This window comes from Strigops habroptila, chromosome Z, assembly GCF_004027225.2.
Source record: "Strigops habroptila isolate Jane chromosome Z, bStrHab1.2.pri, whole genome shotgun sequence".
NCBI lineage: Eukaryota > Metazoa > Chordata > Aves > Psittaciformes > Psittacidae > Strigops > Strigops habroptila.
Window position 1 is genome coordinate 63,325,465 of NC_044302.2, and position 14,802 is coordinate 63,340,266.

General features: G+C 37.1%; 1 protein-coding gene across 4 annotated transcripts in view; it reads right to left on the reverse strand.

Moving 5' to 3' along the window:
- PTAR1 (protein prenyltransferase alpha subunit repeat containing 1) overlaps nt 1–14,802 on the reverse strand; it is a 99,160-nt gene that overhangs the window by 62,396 nt on the left and 21,962 nt on the right. The window contains exons 6-8 of one of the 4 annotated variants that reach the window (XM_030512298.1): nt 10,744–11,060; nt 9,956–10,279; nt 1,737–3,965 (exon numbers count right to left, since the gene is read on the reverse strand). In XM_030512298.1, the coding sequence (XP_030368158.1) occupies nt 3,953–3,965; nt 9,956–10,279; nt 10,744–11,060 (654 nt within the window). In that variant the 3' untranslated portion in view covers nt 1,737–3,952. The other 3 variants (XM_030512297.1, XM_030512296.1, XM_030512299.1) reach the window with 3 other exon arrangements.

Genomic DNA, 14,802 nt, shown 5'->3' on the forward strand with positions numbered 1-14,802 from the left:
CACAGACACATCACATTTTTCATTTCTTTTCATGTGTGTAGTTAGCTTATTACCTTGCATGTGTAGCTGATGCACAAGGTACCAGGATGACAAGACAATCCAAAAAAGCACGTAAACTTGAGAATTACTGAACCTATGATTCCAATCACGCACTGTAAAATACATAAAATATAAAACTGCCTAACATTATTTGAAGGATTTTTACTTACACAGTTACACTGAAGTACCCTAATATAGCTATTGCTTAGATAAAAAACCCAAGCCCAACCATATGTTCTGTTAATAATTCAATACTCTTTTATATTAATAATTTATTAAATTGTTAAATATTTAAATTGTATGAACGTCAGAATTATTTGGGTAACAGCCTGGAATGAAAGCTCTTTAGAGAGCTACTGATTGCCCTGATACAATGACTGGAAGCAAATTTACTGCAGCATTAACTCAAGTCTATGAAAAGTATCTTACCATATAAATCAGCTTTGATAAACAATGAACAATTTTTGATAAATTAAAGCAAATGAAGTAGAATGCTATTTGAGGAGTTTAACTGCAGATCTAAAACCTGAAGACTGAGTCGAGGTGTTAATGCATATGTATTTGCATAATTAGAAAGTTTACAAAAATCAATGAGCATCTTTTCATCCAATTCAGATTAGGGGTCACCTGAGGATTCTTCTTCAGCTAGTCTCATAAAATTTATGCATCAAAATTTATGTTCTAAAGGCAATCAAGTAGGATCAAAGTACCATGCTTCTGTATTACATCTTTCATGTGAATCAAAGAAAGAATGTTTTTCTAACTAAGAGGGCAGTTACTGGCTTTTAAGATCCATGAAATGTTCTCCCTTCAATTGTAACAGCACAGAAAAATGTACGGACCCTGGAAGTTGGCATAAACTATTCCAGTTGATTTCAGATTTTAAAAGAGGCAAGAACGTCACTGAACACCATGCTGAAACTTAAAGAAGTTACAGAAACACGAGCATCATTCAGCTGTCCAAGTTCTGCAATTCTCTGCAATACAGCCAGCTTCTAGAAATTTCCAGAAAGAAATTTCTGACACAGAAAAGCTGCTGTTCATCCCCATCCTTTCACAAACTCAGCTTGAACAAAAGACGTAGGAATAAATTTGAAGAAGTCTTAACTGTTGATGTTTAAACAGACCAGAACCAAGCCTGCTGCCATCACCTGAATTCACAAGAGAAGATGAAGTTCCTGTGAAAAGAAACTTATCACTGAAAAGAGATTAGCAATAATTAGGAAGGATATCTGTTGGTAAACAAATCAGAGACTAGGGTAAATGCACTGTCACAGGAAACAGAGGCTTTTTAGGAGATGAAAAGTTTATTTAAAAACTGCGAACATTTAACAAAAATGATTTTACACTATTTCTATTTTCTACAGAGATACAATAACTTACAGCTGTGCTTAGTCCATTCTGTCACTAATGCATATAAAAAAAGAAGTCTGCTGATAAATAAGTGGGGGGGGGGAAAAAAAAAAAAAAAAATATATTTACCAACCACCACCACTAAAATTGTACCTGTAAATTTTGGAAGACATCTGCATAGAATAGTGAGGGCTGTAGGGGTGCTCTGTTTCTTCAAATTATTTTTTATTTTGTACTACTAGAATATATAAAAAAATCATTAACATGCAATACAAAATATTTGAGATAGAACAAGGTAAAACTCAGTGTGCACAACTGTAAAGCAGTGCTAGGACGCCCCCCTATGTTTCTAACTAGACATCAGACAACTGAACATTTTATATGGTGGAATTTCAACTTCCCTTCACACCAAAACTAGATTTATAACCATGAAAATCTATACTCTACTACAAAAGAGGAAAAAGAAGAGGGGGGTAGGAGAGAATGAAAAAAGAGGAAAAGAGGAGAGTAAAGGTGGGGGGAGCAAAGTTGGGGAGGGCAGGAAAGCAAAACAAGCAAGCTTTCTTAGCTATTGATACCCTGTAGTATTTCTAACTGCCCTTTTAAACGTGTAGTATTCCACAACCTTAACAGCTTCTCCTCAACCACTGTGTTAATGAATATATACTATCCAACTCCTTTTTTTCTTGAAGCCATAAATACGACCATTTGCAAAAGACCAAGAAGTCACCTGCAATCCAGCAGACTAGATATGCCAAAGCTAGCACATAGCGGCTGACACCCTCTCCGCAGCAAGGACTGATCTTAAGTGAGCGAGAATTTTGTCACTCATTTTAATAGATGTAAAATTCAAGCACTCAGAACAGAAACAAACTAATGACCAGATCCTGCAAATTATTTCTGTACAAAGACCCTGGAGGGTTTATTACTTGTCCATACCAAGGTTTCTGATTTAAAAAAAACCCAAATTAACCCCAAGTAAGCCAAGATTGCACATATTGACTCCGGGCTTTCTTACATATTCTACCTTCTGTTCTACCAGTTAGTACGAGAAAATTAAAACAAAGCAAAACAAAACAAAAACCCCCAAACCTAACCAATCTGTATGAGCAGAACATGTCCTTGCTTTTTTAAATTTTGCATTTAAGATGGTGAGCAATATGTTCAGAAATGCCCTGTGGTTCTAAGTGTTCATTTTAGGTAATTTGGAATGAATCACACTGTTTAGTAGGAGACAGGAAAGGTGCTAGCATTTTCCACTAAAACTGAGCCCTTTAAGGAGAGCTCTCAAATCCAATAATTCAAAACCAGAAGGCATTAAAAATTATGAGTACCTTTGAAAATATTTTTTTAATGTGATTCATTTTTGTAAAAAGAACATAAAATATTGAACATGAAGTACCAAAAAGACTACTTGTTGTTTGCATTCAAATACCAATTTCAGTTGCTAGATTGTATCTGATGTACTTTTCCCAGTCTTCTGTGATGTAAAAGCACTTTCAGCCAAAATATGCCTGTCTCTTCTTTCCTGGGGGAATCCTGAAAGGCATCGCCAGGTAGGACACTGGCTGAGCACTTCCCAGTTCTCCAGCTTGCAAGTTCACCGTCTCAAACACTCCCTTTGAGCACTTTGAATAAACACCACAACTAATCATTTGGTTTGGGTATGCACACATTGGCCCAAGTATCATGAAAGTAAGGCAAAGTAAGCCAGTGAGGAGAAGCTTTCAGCAAAAACCCTGACATTGGCAGTGATTCTGCTAGATTCAGACTTAGGACAGGTCTTCCACAGAAGAGTTCTGTTCACAGATCACCAGTTTTATATGAATATAGCCATATGCAGGAGATTTTTGCCTTTTTCACAGGACATAAATACAGTTCCGCCATCCATCCATCCACCCAAACATACATGAACACTTATTGTGGGAGAATAAATATAAATAATTTATTCACAGATAAGCTCTCTACTGATAATAAAAAATAAAACAATCCCCTCTGAACAAAAAAAAAAAAAAAGGATAAAACAATCCCCCTCTAAAAGGAACTCATCACATGACAAAGTAAGACCCTTGGAAAACAAACAATGCTTTACATTCACTATCCTGTGGAACACTGGCTGTTTATCAGATTACTTTCAAGTGTCTTACTATCCTGCCATAATCTTATGTTTTCTGCCACAAAATTTACCATGTATCTAGTTTAACTGCACTGGAAGTCTACATAAATTTTACAGTAGTCACAACTATGCATCTGATAATTTTTCATAGAAAAAATATTGCAAAATATTATGTTTAAAACCAACTGTACCTCCTCCTAATACGAAAGCTGTGAGAATTAAATATTTTTTCATGTATCTTGATAAAATAAGCATTTTTCTCTACATAGAAGAGTACTTTGATGGACATGAGAGTGTTAGAAAATTAGTGTTTAATGGCTCACTTGAATACTGTAGTGCTTTCACTACCTTGGATCTTAAAACCATTTAAGACACCTACTATTTTTATTACATGAAATTAAAGACAACATTCCTAAGCATACTTTTCAAGATGACTACCCACTTTTAAGTGTAGCCACTTTAGAAAAGAAAACAAAAGGGAATGAACACAATAGGCATAAATATATTTTGTCTTGTAAAACAAGTTCTGGTACCTTGTATCATTTATGTCATTTTTTCAATTACAGGTAGTATTCTCTTAAAAACACTCAAACATTTACCTACTCATTCTACACAGGCATTCAGGAAATCTTACAGTATTAATGATGTACCAATTTCATATCTTTATTCACAATGAACATACAGGAGCACCTCATCCAAGAAATGCTCTTTGTTTCACCATATTCTGTTAAGAAAGTGTACCATGAAGAAAATATGCACCTCACTGTGGGTTCTCCCTACGTCCATCTATATACAGTAGGATTAACAAATGGTGCAGATAAAGATGGTTAATAAACTAGACTTCAGGTAAGAGTCCTACTCTTCAGAATAGCTGTACTGTACATAAGCATCAGCCAGCTACCAAGAACTAAAAGCTTTTGCAATTCTAGTATTCACACTCCCAGCAAAAGCTCTTTAAAAAAATAAATCTAAGATACATAGTGCATCAACAGAAATATTGTAAAAAGCTTCCCCCTCATTACAACATATGTCTTTGTGAGATAGTGACTACCCTACTGAATAGTACTCGGGAATGCAGAGAAGAAACCCAGCAACTATCAGGAGCTTCCCATAAGACTGCAACAGCAATTTAAGATACAGAATAACAATATGATGCAGATGAGATAGATGATGGTACAGTCTAGTGTGAACCATTAGGTACAGTATTAGCATATGGGTAGATACAAAACACTTTCCTAGACCAAAAAAAACCAACCAAAAACCTTAAAAGCTGGTTATTATATGTTTAGCTTTTTTTTTTTTATTTAAAATTGATAATTATAAACCATAAAAATGTACCCTAATTCACTACAATATACTATGCCCTGAGAAGTAGCATTACACACTAGTAAAAGCCACTAGAAAGTGTGTGGTCTATAATTCAAAAGCATAAAGTGTCTACAAGGAATTTCTTGGAAGCACATATTTCCTCCATTTTCAGCAATACATCGCTTTTTCAGAGGAATATACTAATGAAAGTTTATGCTAATTCTAGTTTACCCAACCTTAACTACAAGAGTTTTTCTTTTTTATTTTTTCCTCTCCTTTAAACTCTCCTAGGGAAACTAGATGGCTTCATAGATAAAGCTCTTACTTTTCACCTCATAAAGAGGATGTAGGCCTAGTATGAGGTTCTGAAAAAACTAAGCCTGATGAACTCCACTCAAGGACACCAATCAGAGCTACTGTTTGGGAGGTAGTCAGCTAGCTAAACACAAGATGAGGCCACCTCACCAATGCTTTGCTACATTCTTCTTCGCTGGTCAGAAGAACAGAGAGGAGGCTGGGACATAAACACACCTCTGATGACATGGGGGAAAAAAAGACAAGTTATGTTAGACAGGGACAATGAACTTCCTTTGAAACCAATTTAAAGTTAAGTGCATTTGAAAATAGGTGAATTACCCTCTTTCCTTTGTATGTGACATTAATTAAACTGTAAGATCTAATTGTAAAGACCTCTCATCACCAAATAAGAACAGGACAAAAGTCACATCTGCGTTTCACTTCACTGCTGCTTTTTCCAAAATTGCTCTAAAAGATACAACTCGGGAATTGTGGGGTTCCCTCCTCTCTGCCCCCCAGTAAGTGCAATGGTTCACTTCTTAGTAAATTAAAAAACCCTATGGAACATTCTTCCCTCACAGAAGGCAAAACAAAACTAAACAAATAACCCTGTCTGTCCAAAAATTCATCATCAAGTCTCTGAAGACTCGTTACTTAAATTGTTCTCTGGTAGTCACATTTTGATCATTGTATCACATGTCATTCTGAAGAAGTATGCTTGTTGAGTCTGGCTATGCAGACAAGCCTTTCCAAAACCCTTCATTTCTACTCAGCAATACCATACTGTACTGTTTCAAAAATTCTTTAATACTCTACCTAGGAAAAAAAAAAAACCAACAAAAAACCAAACAACTTACTCCTGTCCATAAAGACTAGCTACACATTTTAATTAAGCAGCACTAACATAAAACTGGAAATGCCAGAAATTTTAGTTGTAAGACAGAATCTAAGCTTTCTCACTATAGTATGAAATTGCTTATTTGTTTTAAGTAAGTTCCATATAAGGTAATTAATCAAACAGAATAAACCAACAATTTACTTTTCTGCCTACTTAAATGACACAAGGGTTTAGTTGTATACAGGATATGTAAGAAGTCAACAAAACATTAATATGCAGGCATGAACAGATTAACAAATATTACTCAGAGCAGCTACAGTAAAGTATTCCAATAACAACTTTAAACAAGTTTTGTTATTGTAGCTATCTTTAATGCTGCATGTGTTGCTCCAGTGACTGTAACACACAAGATCAACCAAATGCCAATGAAATAACAGTGAAGGTATTTAGCAGCAAAGAATTCAACTTCTTAAAAATGTGATTCCTTCTATTCTAGTATTTGTAGTTTCAAATTACATTTGTTCCTCAAAACCCTTTGTTTCTAGAACAAAGAAATACCTACGAAGACTAATCCAGTGAACAAAAAGAATTTGCATCAATTCAAATGACATTACAGCAGAAGACAAAATCAGTAAAGATGCTGAACTTCATATAAAGTCTTCTACAGGTGTAAAAGTTTGATTTTATATTTGAAGGAACTTCAGAGAGCAAGAGACTTGTATTCTGCAGCTTCTGTTGGACATTGTCTCTGCAAGAATGTTCACCAAGTACATTATAATTCTCTGACCTCTGAAACACAAAACAACTGCAATTCATTACTTATAATAGCTGTACTCGGTAACCTTTATGTGTGACTACCAATGGCCTGAAACCACTTTTCTGTTTTTTCCAGTGGTGTCCAAGTGGAACTCTGCAGTAACACTGAATGGTTAGACAGGCATGTTTCAAAGATCATAGCTCCAGAACATGACATAGTTGTGAGCTTAATGTAATTTGTGGGAAGTATCTCTTCAATCATTTCATGTAAGCAGCTTCAGGACATTGACAGCTTGAAGTAATTTAGTTATATATTTTCTTCTTTCATATAATCTATAGTTATAATGAAAAAATTAAAGCTTGATTTTGACAGCTTATTGTTTGTATTTTTTTCAAAGGGAAAGCTAGGGCTTGTTTCGATTTCACTTTTATTGTTCACTTTTCTGTGTCGCAAAGTCCGGTCTGCAAACATTTCTAAAAGTAGCTATTCTCACTGGATGTAAAAAAAAAATAAATAGTACTTCCATTAGGAGTAGGTTTTAAAAACCCATAGTTAAGAGTCACACTGCAGCTACCCATGTTTTGTAAAAGTAAAAAATATCAGACCAACACTAATCAGAACTCTCAAAACATTTTCCAAGTATGAAAATACAATGCAGCTCTGTTCAGTTACACACAACCAAATCTTGTCTTCATACAAGCATGCGTAACTATTCATGTGATGACATGAACAGGAACTGCACAAACGTGTATGAAGGCAGCTGCTGGATTTGTTTATGAAGGCAAGATTGTAAAATTCAATAGCACAGTAATTCCATGAGACAGTTTTAAGAAAGCTACCTAAGACTCCAGGTAATAGTGTGGAAGAAATATATAATGGGTTTCAAGTCAGATTCTAATACAGATCTTTTCCTCTAAACCCCTCAATCATTCCAGTGCATGAAGAGACCATCTCTTCACTTCCACAGTTCAAGAAGTACTTTCTATCATGCTCCCACTTCCCAGTCTGCTCCTGCCACTAATATTTTTCTCACGAACAGGTAATTTTTGCTAAGGTAAACAGAACACACAACTGCGTTACCGTTGAAGTAATCTGGGACCAAGAGCATGATTCTTAACACATTGTCAGCTGACTTGACGCCTTCCAGGTTCATACTAGTCATTAACGCGACACATTTAGTCAAGCTGACCCAGGCTACCATACATGCTATGCATCAAGTCCTCTGGAATGGGTAAAACTTCTTGCTCCAGTTATTAAATTCAGGCTCCAGTTTGTACCTGAACCTACCCATTTGCCAGTGGTCATAGAGACAACATCTTACGATGAGATTATCATCTGAAGCCATTCCCACACCTCCTTCACGTACTATGTTCTTCTGCAACTAAAACCATCAACCAAGACAACGTCCCAGAGCATCTCAAAACAAAAAGCCATGTAATAGGCCCCTACCTATACAGAGGCAGGTGTGGATGTCCACTGAAACAAAGCTTTGCCATGGAGATACTCAAGCCTAGGTCAGCCTTATCTAGGTATTGTAAACAGAAGACTGTACATTTAGAAATGCCTTTGTTAGCTACTCTGTGCCTGAAATGAGTTGTGAACATACTCTCTAAGCTTAGAGGTGGCCTATGTTCATTCTGAAATGCAAGAGTAACCCCCATCCATCAAATTATTTAGAACTGTTGGAACTGCACACTTCAAGTGCCTTTTTTCTTTCCAAATAATACCTTATGTTTTTTCTTCTCCCTCATTGTTGCTCTCTCTACCCGTCAGAAACAGCAGCTTGAAACTTAGCACTGTCAGGAGGCACTTTGGGCAGGAGAAATATACAGCAATTTTGGCGAAGAGTCTAGCTTGAAAATCTAATCCCCAGTGAATGGTCTGCTTGGAACAGAGGCGATGTTGCCATTACACAAACTTCTACAGTTGTACAAAGTTTATCCCCTGGGTCTTTGGACAAGCACAATTCATTCAATTAGTGTAAAAAATCCCTTATATAGACAAGTTCTAAGGAAATGACAAAATAAACCATTCATGTTTAATTTCACTGGACCAGAAACGTGTTTCAAATTCCCTTAAAATTTACAGTTATGTAAACAGAGATATATGGTTGGAGAAGTGCTTTTAAGAAAGAGTGAAAAAAAAACCCCACAAAACCAAAAATCCAAAACAAAAATGCAAAAACAACCCAACAAAGACTGAAGCTCTGCAAGAGAACAAAAGCAAAGAGATAGCTCCCTCCTGCTGTCTGATTTTCGAATTGTATAGTGACCAGTCAGAAGAATTACTTTTTACTCCATCGTGTATTTGACTTAAGTGGTCTTAGTCAAGGACAAGATAGCAACGTGTGATTTAGCAGGCTGAGATTCTGTAGTGTACATAATACATTCAGAAATGTGTATTGAGTGTCATTAATTCTGGATTGTTGAGATAAAATAAATAAATAAATACCAAGTAGGTAATGAAGGTAAAGTAGTCTAAGAAAATTATTTTCAAATACAGCTCTGACTGTAAGCGTGAACATGTGTTTGAACTATTTTCTGCCACATTTTCCTGTATCTGCTTTTCACGATTTCAACTTCATAGACTTTCTTATCAAACTCATATAAGAGCCAGCAAGCAAACAAAAACCCAGTCACCATAGTACAAGGCTCCATACCGTTACTAGAACCTTGAGAAGGAAACACTGCAGTCTGGTGTTATACTAAAGGTTGCCAATACAAAAGTAATAGCACTCACCAAATATAGTTTGAATCCAACAAAGTATTAGCAAGATGCCACTACAGTAAAGAGGATCAACCTGGAAATAGGTTTAGGTGATACTGACAGATCCTCGTATTCTTTTTCCAGACACTGTTTCAAAAACATTTCAGACTTTTTTTCTCTCATGCTTTTTGTTGTTGTTGTTGTTTTAAAGCCAAATGATTCAGAGTCCACCTTAACGCAGAAGTAAAAAATAAGAAAATGGCATGGTAGGAAGCTGACACAGAATGATTTGGTGAAAAGATTAAGGAACAAATTGCATTTGCTTACTAAAAAAGTACGCCAGTTCTTTAGTAAATAAAGTGACAGACTTCTACTCTGAATATGGACTTCAAGACTGACCATTGAAAGAGTGAGAAAACACATCGTTAGCTAACACTTGCAATCAAGACATGCACTTGTGTCTGAAAAGAGAATATTGCACTAAAAGAAGAACCCTGACGGCTTCACATGCTCTCTTCACTGACCTAAAAAAGTAACTAACCATTTCCTATAAGCAGTAGCAAACCTGGCTTGATCCACATCCCTGCAAGTTGATAATACTTTATTAATGAACCGGTATTCCATTTCTGGACCAAGACAGTCCTGCACAGGAGCACGTTTCAGGCGTTTTGTTTCTTGGGTATAAACTTGTTTGCTGCTGGATTCATTCAAACCATCAACTTCCATAGCTTGTGCCATGTGACTTATCGCAGGACTGTAGTGGGAATTATTCAAAGTTTCATCATTGCTGCCCACAGATGACACCACTGCACTCAGAAGAGGAAGTCTGTTGCTTAGGTGGTGCTGAAGGTAGAACACACACCTTCTTCAGGGGAAAAGGAAGGAAGAAAGAAAAAAAAGAATAAAAAGTCACGTACTGAAAATAATCTGCTGTTGCTGTTGAACTGCTTCAGTTCATTTGCCACCCTTCCAGATTCCACCCCCAAGACAAAATCTGCAGCCACTGCTCACACTCTACACAAAAAGGACTCAGTGTCACTTTGGCAAATCTGCTGTTACCTACTCAGGCACATAAACACAGCTGGCAAAGCGGCAGTTTTCTGCAGTTCATCCATCTTCTGCCTATCTTTTGCCTTTTAAACATTTTAAGGCTGATTAACAGTACCTTGTGTCTCTTGCACAAACTACAGGGTCAAGCAGAGCTTACATCAACAAGTAACTCTTTTCCTGGGTGGTACCTTTTAAGATCAGAACAACAATTTGTCTAGAAACATCAGGCAAAGAACATTCCACAACCAGAAGGACACTCTTTTGACCACGTCCTCTTACCTATGACACCACAAGGTTTCATGCCCTGGGTAAGTATCAATCAGTTCAGTGCAGAGCTCCAACTCTTCCTCTAAACAGCGGGGGAGATCCATGCTCTGCTCTTCCGCACAGGCAGCTGCTGCCCCTGCACTCTCCTCCTCCTTTAGAAGGTTAGGGTTTTGCTCATTTACCATCCGATTTTGCAACAGTACGTTATTGTCAGTCACAGTTCTGCCTATCAAGGAATTGAGTAAGAACTGGCGGTAATGAAATCCACTATGGTCTGAGACATGCATAGATACCCAATATTTAGTGGATGAAAGTTCATCAAGGAGAATCTGAAACAGAAAGCAGCAACAGTCATAAACCGGTATTAAGGAAAAATTTACCACCATTTCTATATTAAAGTAACCTCTTCTCTGGGGATTTCAGCCACTGTGGTAATGGTTTAAAAACACATACAAAAAAAAAGAAGTATCACTAAGCTTTTTCCACTGTGTGCTGACAAGTACCTTGGCATCCCTGCATAAAAGAAATTACATTTCTTCCAAACTCTGAAAAGGTAGGTGTCTCAGAAACCTTCCCATAGGCTGAGGGGAAAAAAAAACAAACCCAAACCACTAATGATGAGAAATAAGTAGCGGTTTATGAATCACAAAATGGTATTAATAAATACTACTTAGAGGAGGCAGAGGGTACATCAAACTACATGGATATTAGTTAAAAGTATTTTTATTTTTGCCTAGTGCATTATGGGTGTCAGAGGGTGGGTGAGTTGCTTTACAAAAAAAAAGAAAAAAGGAAGAGGATTTAAAATAATTTACACTTTCATTTTCCAGGAAACAATGTCAACCAACAATGGAACAACACAATGTTCCAAGTCCTAGAGCCTGTGGAATACAAAACTATTTGTCCATAACTAAGTTGCTTGACTTGGTAGTTGGTGAACTCCCAGAAAAGCTCTCCCAATAACCGTGGTAAATATTTTCATTGGTTAGTACAGTTGTATTGGTAACTCTGATGGAACCTAGAAATTTTCTCTGAATGTTTTTAAGCCTTCAAAAATTATTTCTGGGAAGACAGGTGAGATTGGCTACTGGGCAAAGCTTCTTTTGCTTTAGTTTCTTTATTAGAAGTAATGGTCGTATTTCTGTAAAAGCTTTAACCTCTTTCCTCACATTGTTCCTCCTCTAGAGTTTAATGTCTCCAGAGATCAAAACTACCTTTTTCATTTACTTCTAAAGACTTTAGATATAACCTTATTGGTACATTCTTGCTTTTAATCCCTTTTCTAAGCTACATACATCACTTAACAGGACCAGCTGATGCAAAGCAACTTTCAAAGGCATAAGTATTTCTTTTTAAACCTACTGCACCAGAGGCACAGTCTCCCACAAAGAAAACCATGGAAATACAGAAGGCAAGTTATACACCTTTTTTGTGGTGTGGCTATTGTAAAAGGTATGACAGCAAATACAAACAGCATAAATAGCGCCTTCTAACCAACACACTCCACATGCTTTTTTAGGTCTTGCCAAGAGATACCAGCATCATCCTCTTATTACAGATCAGCACAACGAAGTGCGCTATTAAGTAACAGCCCACAGGGGATTCTTAAGAGCACTAAACCTCCCCATCTCCAGTTTGCATTTTAAACCACAAGATCGGCTTCTCTATTCTCAGCAGGACAGAGTTTACTATTTTAAATTTCTCAACACTAAAATTTAAAAGCTTATTAAAAACAACATAAGGCTCAACAGCAACATCAGAAAAATCAGACCAGTCTTTATTCAGCTGGATGTGGCACATTATACCCAACTTAGATCTCTGAACAATCCAATTCACTTACCTAACATGTTTATGAACTACAAAGTTACAGGGGAATAGTGCAATTACGCATTTTAACTCCCTGGATAAAATAGAATGATTCCCGGTATTACTCTTTATCTGAACTAGAAAACCTCTTTTATAAAAGCAAGACAGCAGATTTGCCATTACACCTCATGAGATCTACACACAAACAACCCCCCAAAAACCAAAAAATTAAAAAAACCAAAAATAACAAAAAAAAACCCCTCTCATCTAGAAACCTCAGAGTAAGTAACAGTAGAAGATGCTTAAAACAATAGGAGGTAAAACAAAAAGTCAGCAAACACCTGAATTCAAGCAGAGGTTCTTTCTTACCAAGCCAGTTTTCTCCATTTCCACACCAAACAGCACAAGCCCTCTGCCATTCTTCTCTGCAGCAAAGAGGAAATTATATGAAAACGCCTCCCTCTGTACTCTTGACCACCTTTGACAACGGGCTCTCTCTGACTTTCAGTGGTGAGCTGAGTACCGTGGAACTGGCATCCCACTTCAGAATAGGAAATGACACTAACTAGCCTCTGCCTCAACCTGTGGGTCTGCACACGCTCTTATACCCTCCCTCACCCTGTGCTTGCTTTTTAAAGCATTTAGCCACCATAACGTGCAGCCCAAAGCTTCCTCCTTGGTCTGGAACACTGGGGAAATGAAAAAGAACTGAATATGGGGAAAAAGACTTTTAAGGATAACTAGATAAATATGGCAATTTCCATTCAAACAAAAGATGCCTGTGGAGGTCCAGGCATCTAAGAAAAAGCCACAGCCTTATTGGGGATGTCTACAGGAAAAATTACTTTGTGTCTTAGGAACATACTTCTGTTTTCCTGGCACCGCACAAGAGAAGTGATGCCTTATGACAATCACCCCACCACTTGTTTCCTCGCTTGTCTTTTTATGGTAGGGCCTGGTCAGTTACTCTTCATGCTCTGAAGCTGAGTATTTGTATCTAAAGGAAACAAAAAAGTTTGTCCATCCTTGCTGAACTACATCCTATTTTTGTACCTGCACGGTTTCTCTGAAGTGTCAATATGTATGACTTTTTACAGACTACACCAATATGACTCTCTTACTCTGGTTCTCTGACTAATTTCACATCTACCTACCAGTAGGTATCTTGAGCCTGTGTTCCTCCCCCATTAGCTAACTGAACTGCCACATCAGAGAGTTGAAGTCAAGCTTTCTTGTCTTTTATGGAGGCAACTACTCCAATACCAGAAAGATTAGATTGGTTTGGAGCAATCTATTACTGACAAATCCTTAATTGACATTAATGAATACTATTCAAACACAACATAAACTTGCTAATGTGGTTCAAATTCTGCATGAAAACCAAATCCAAATTTCTGTATTCAAACAAGATGTTTTTACTGTCTGGTGTAATAAGAAGAAATATCTGTATCCTGTGAGAAGACCTTCCTACAGGCCCCAAACTTTCTGCTTTTGTATCTTCTTCCCAGAGTCTGAACTGAGATTTAGGCTGCAGAAGCACTAGGATTACCAAACCAAAGGAGAAACAACAACAAAACAAAACAAACAAAACAAACCTATTGAACAACCTACCCCCTGAAATCCTCCAAAGCAGGATTTCAAAATGATAAACCTGTTTTGAGAAATCTTACTTCAATGATAATATAACATACACATTATGTTTCTGGGCCTGTTTCCTTGTACACCATAATAAATACTACTTCAAACAAAGTTTGTATTAAAGCAGATATGTGGCCTTAAATTATATGGAATACCCTTATTTCAGTCAATCTTGCAAGAACTAAATGGGCTACAGAAACACAGTGACTGCTACTTTTTCAGCACAGTCCCAGTCTTCAGTCTTAGCGAAATTTAACATTCTTTTCAGATATTCAAACACACTGGTTTTGGCTGGGATAGAGTTAATTTACTTAATAGTAGCTGGTATGGGGCTATGTTTCGGATTTGTGCTGCAAACAGTGCTGATAACACAGAGATGTTTTAATTACTGCTGAGCAGTGCCTACACAGCCTCAAGAGTTCTGCTCCTCACACCACCAGCAAGGACCTGGGGCTGCACAAGGAGTTGGGAGGGGACACAGAGAGGACAGCTGACCCCAACTGACCCAAGGGATACACCAGACCATATGGCATCATGCACAGCATATAAAGCTGGGGGAAGAAGAATGAAAGGCAGGCATTTTGAATTATGGCACTGATTTTCCCAAGTAACCATTACGCATGACGG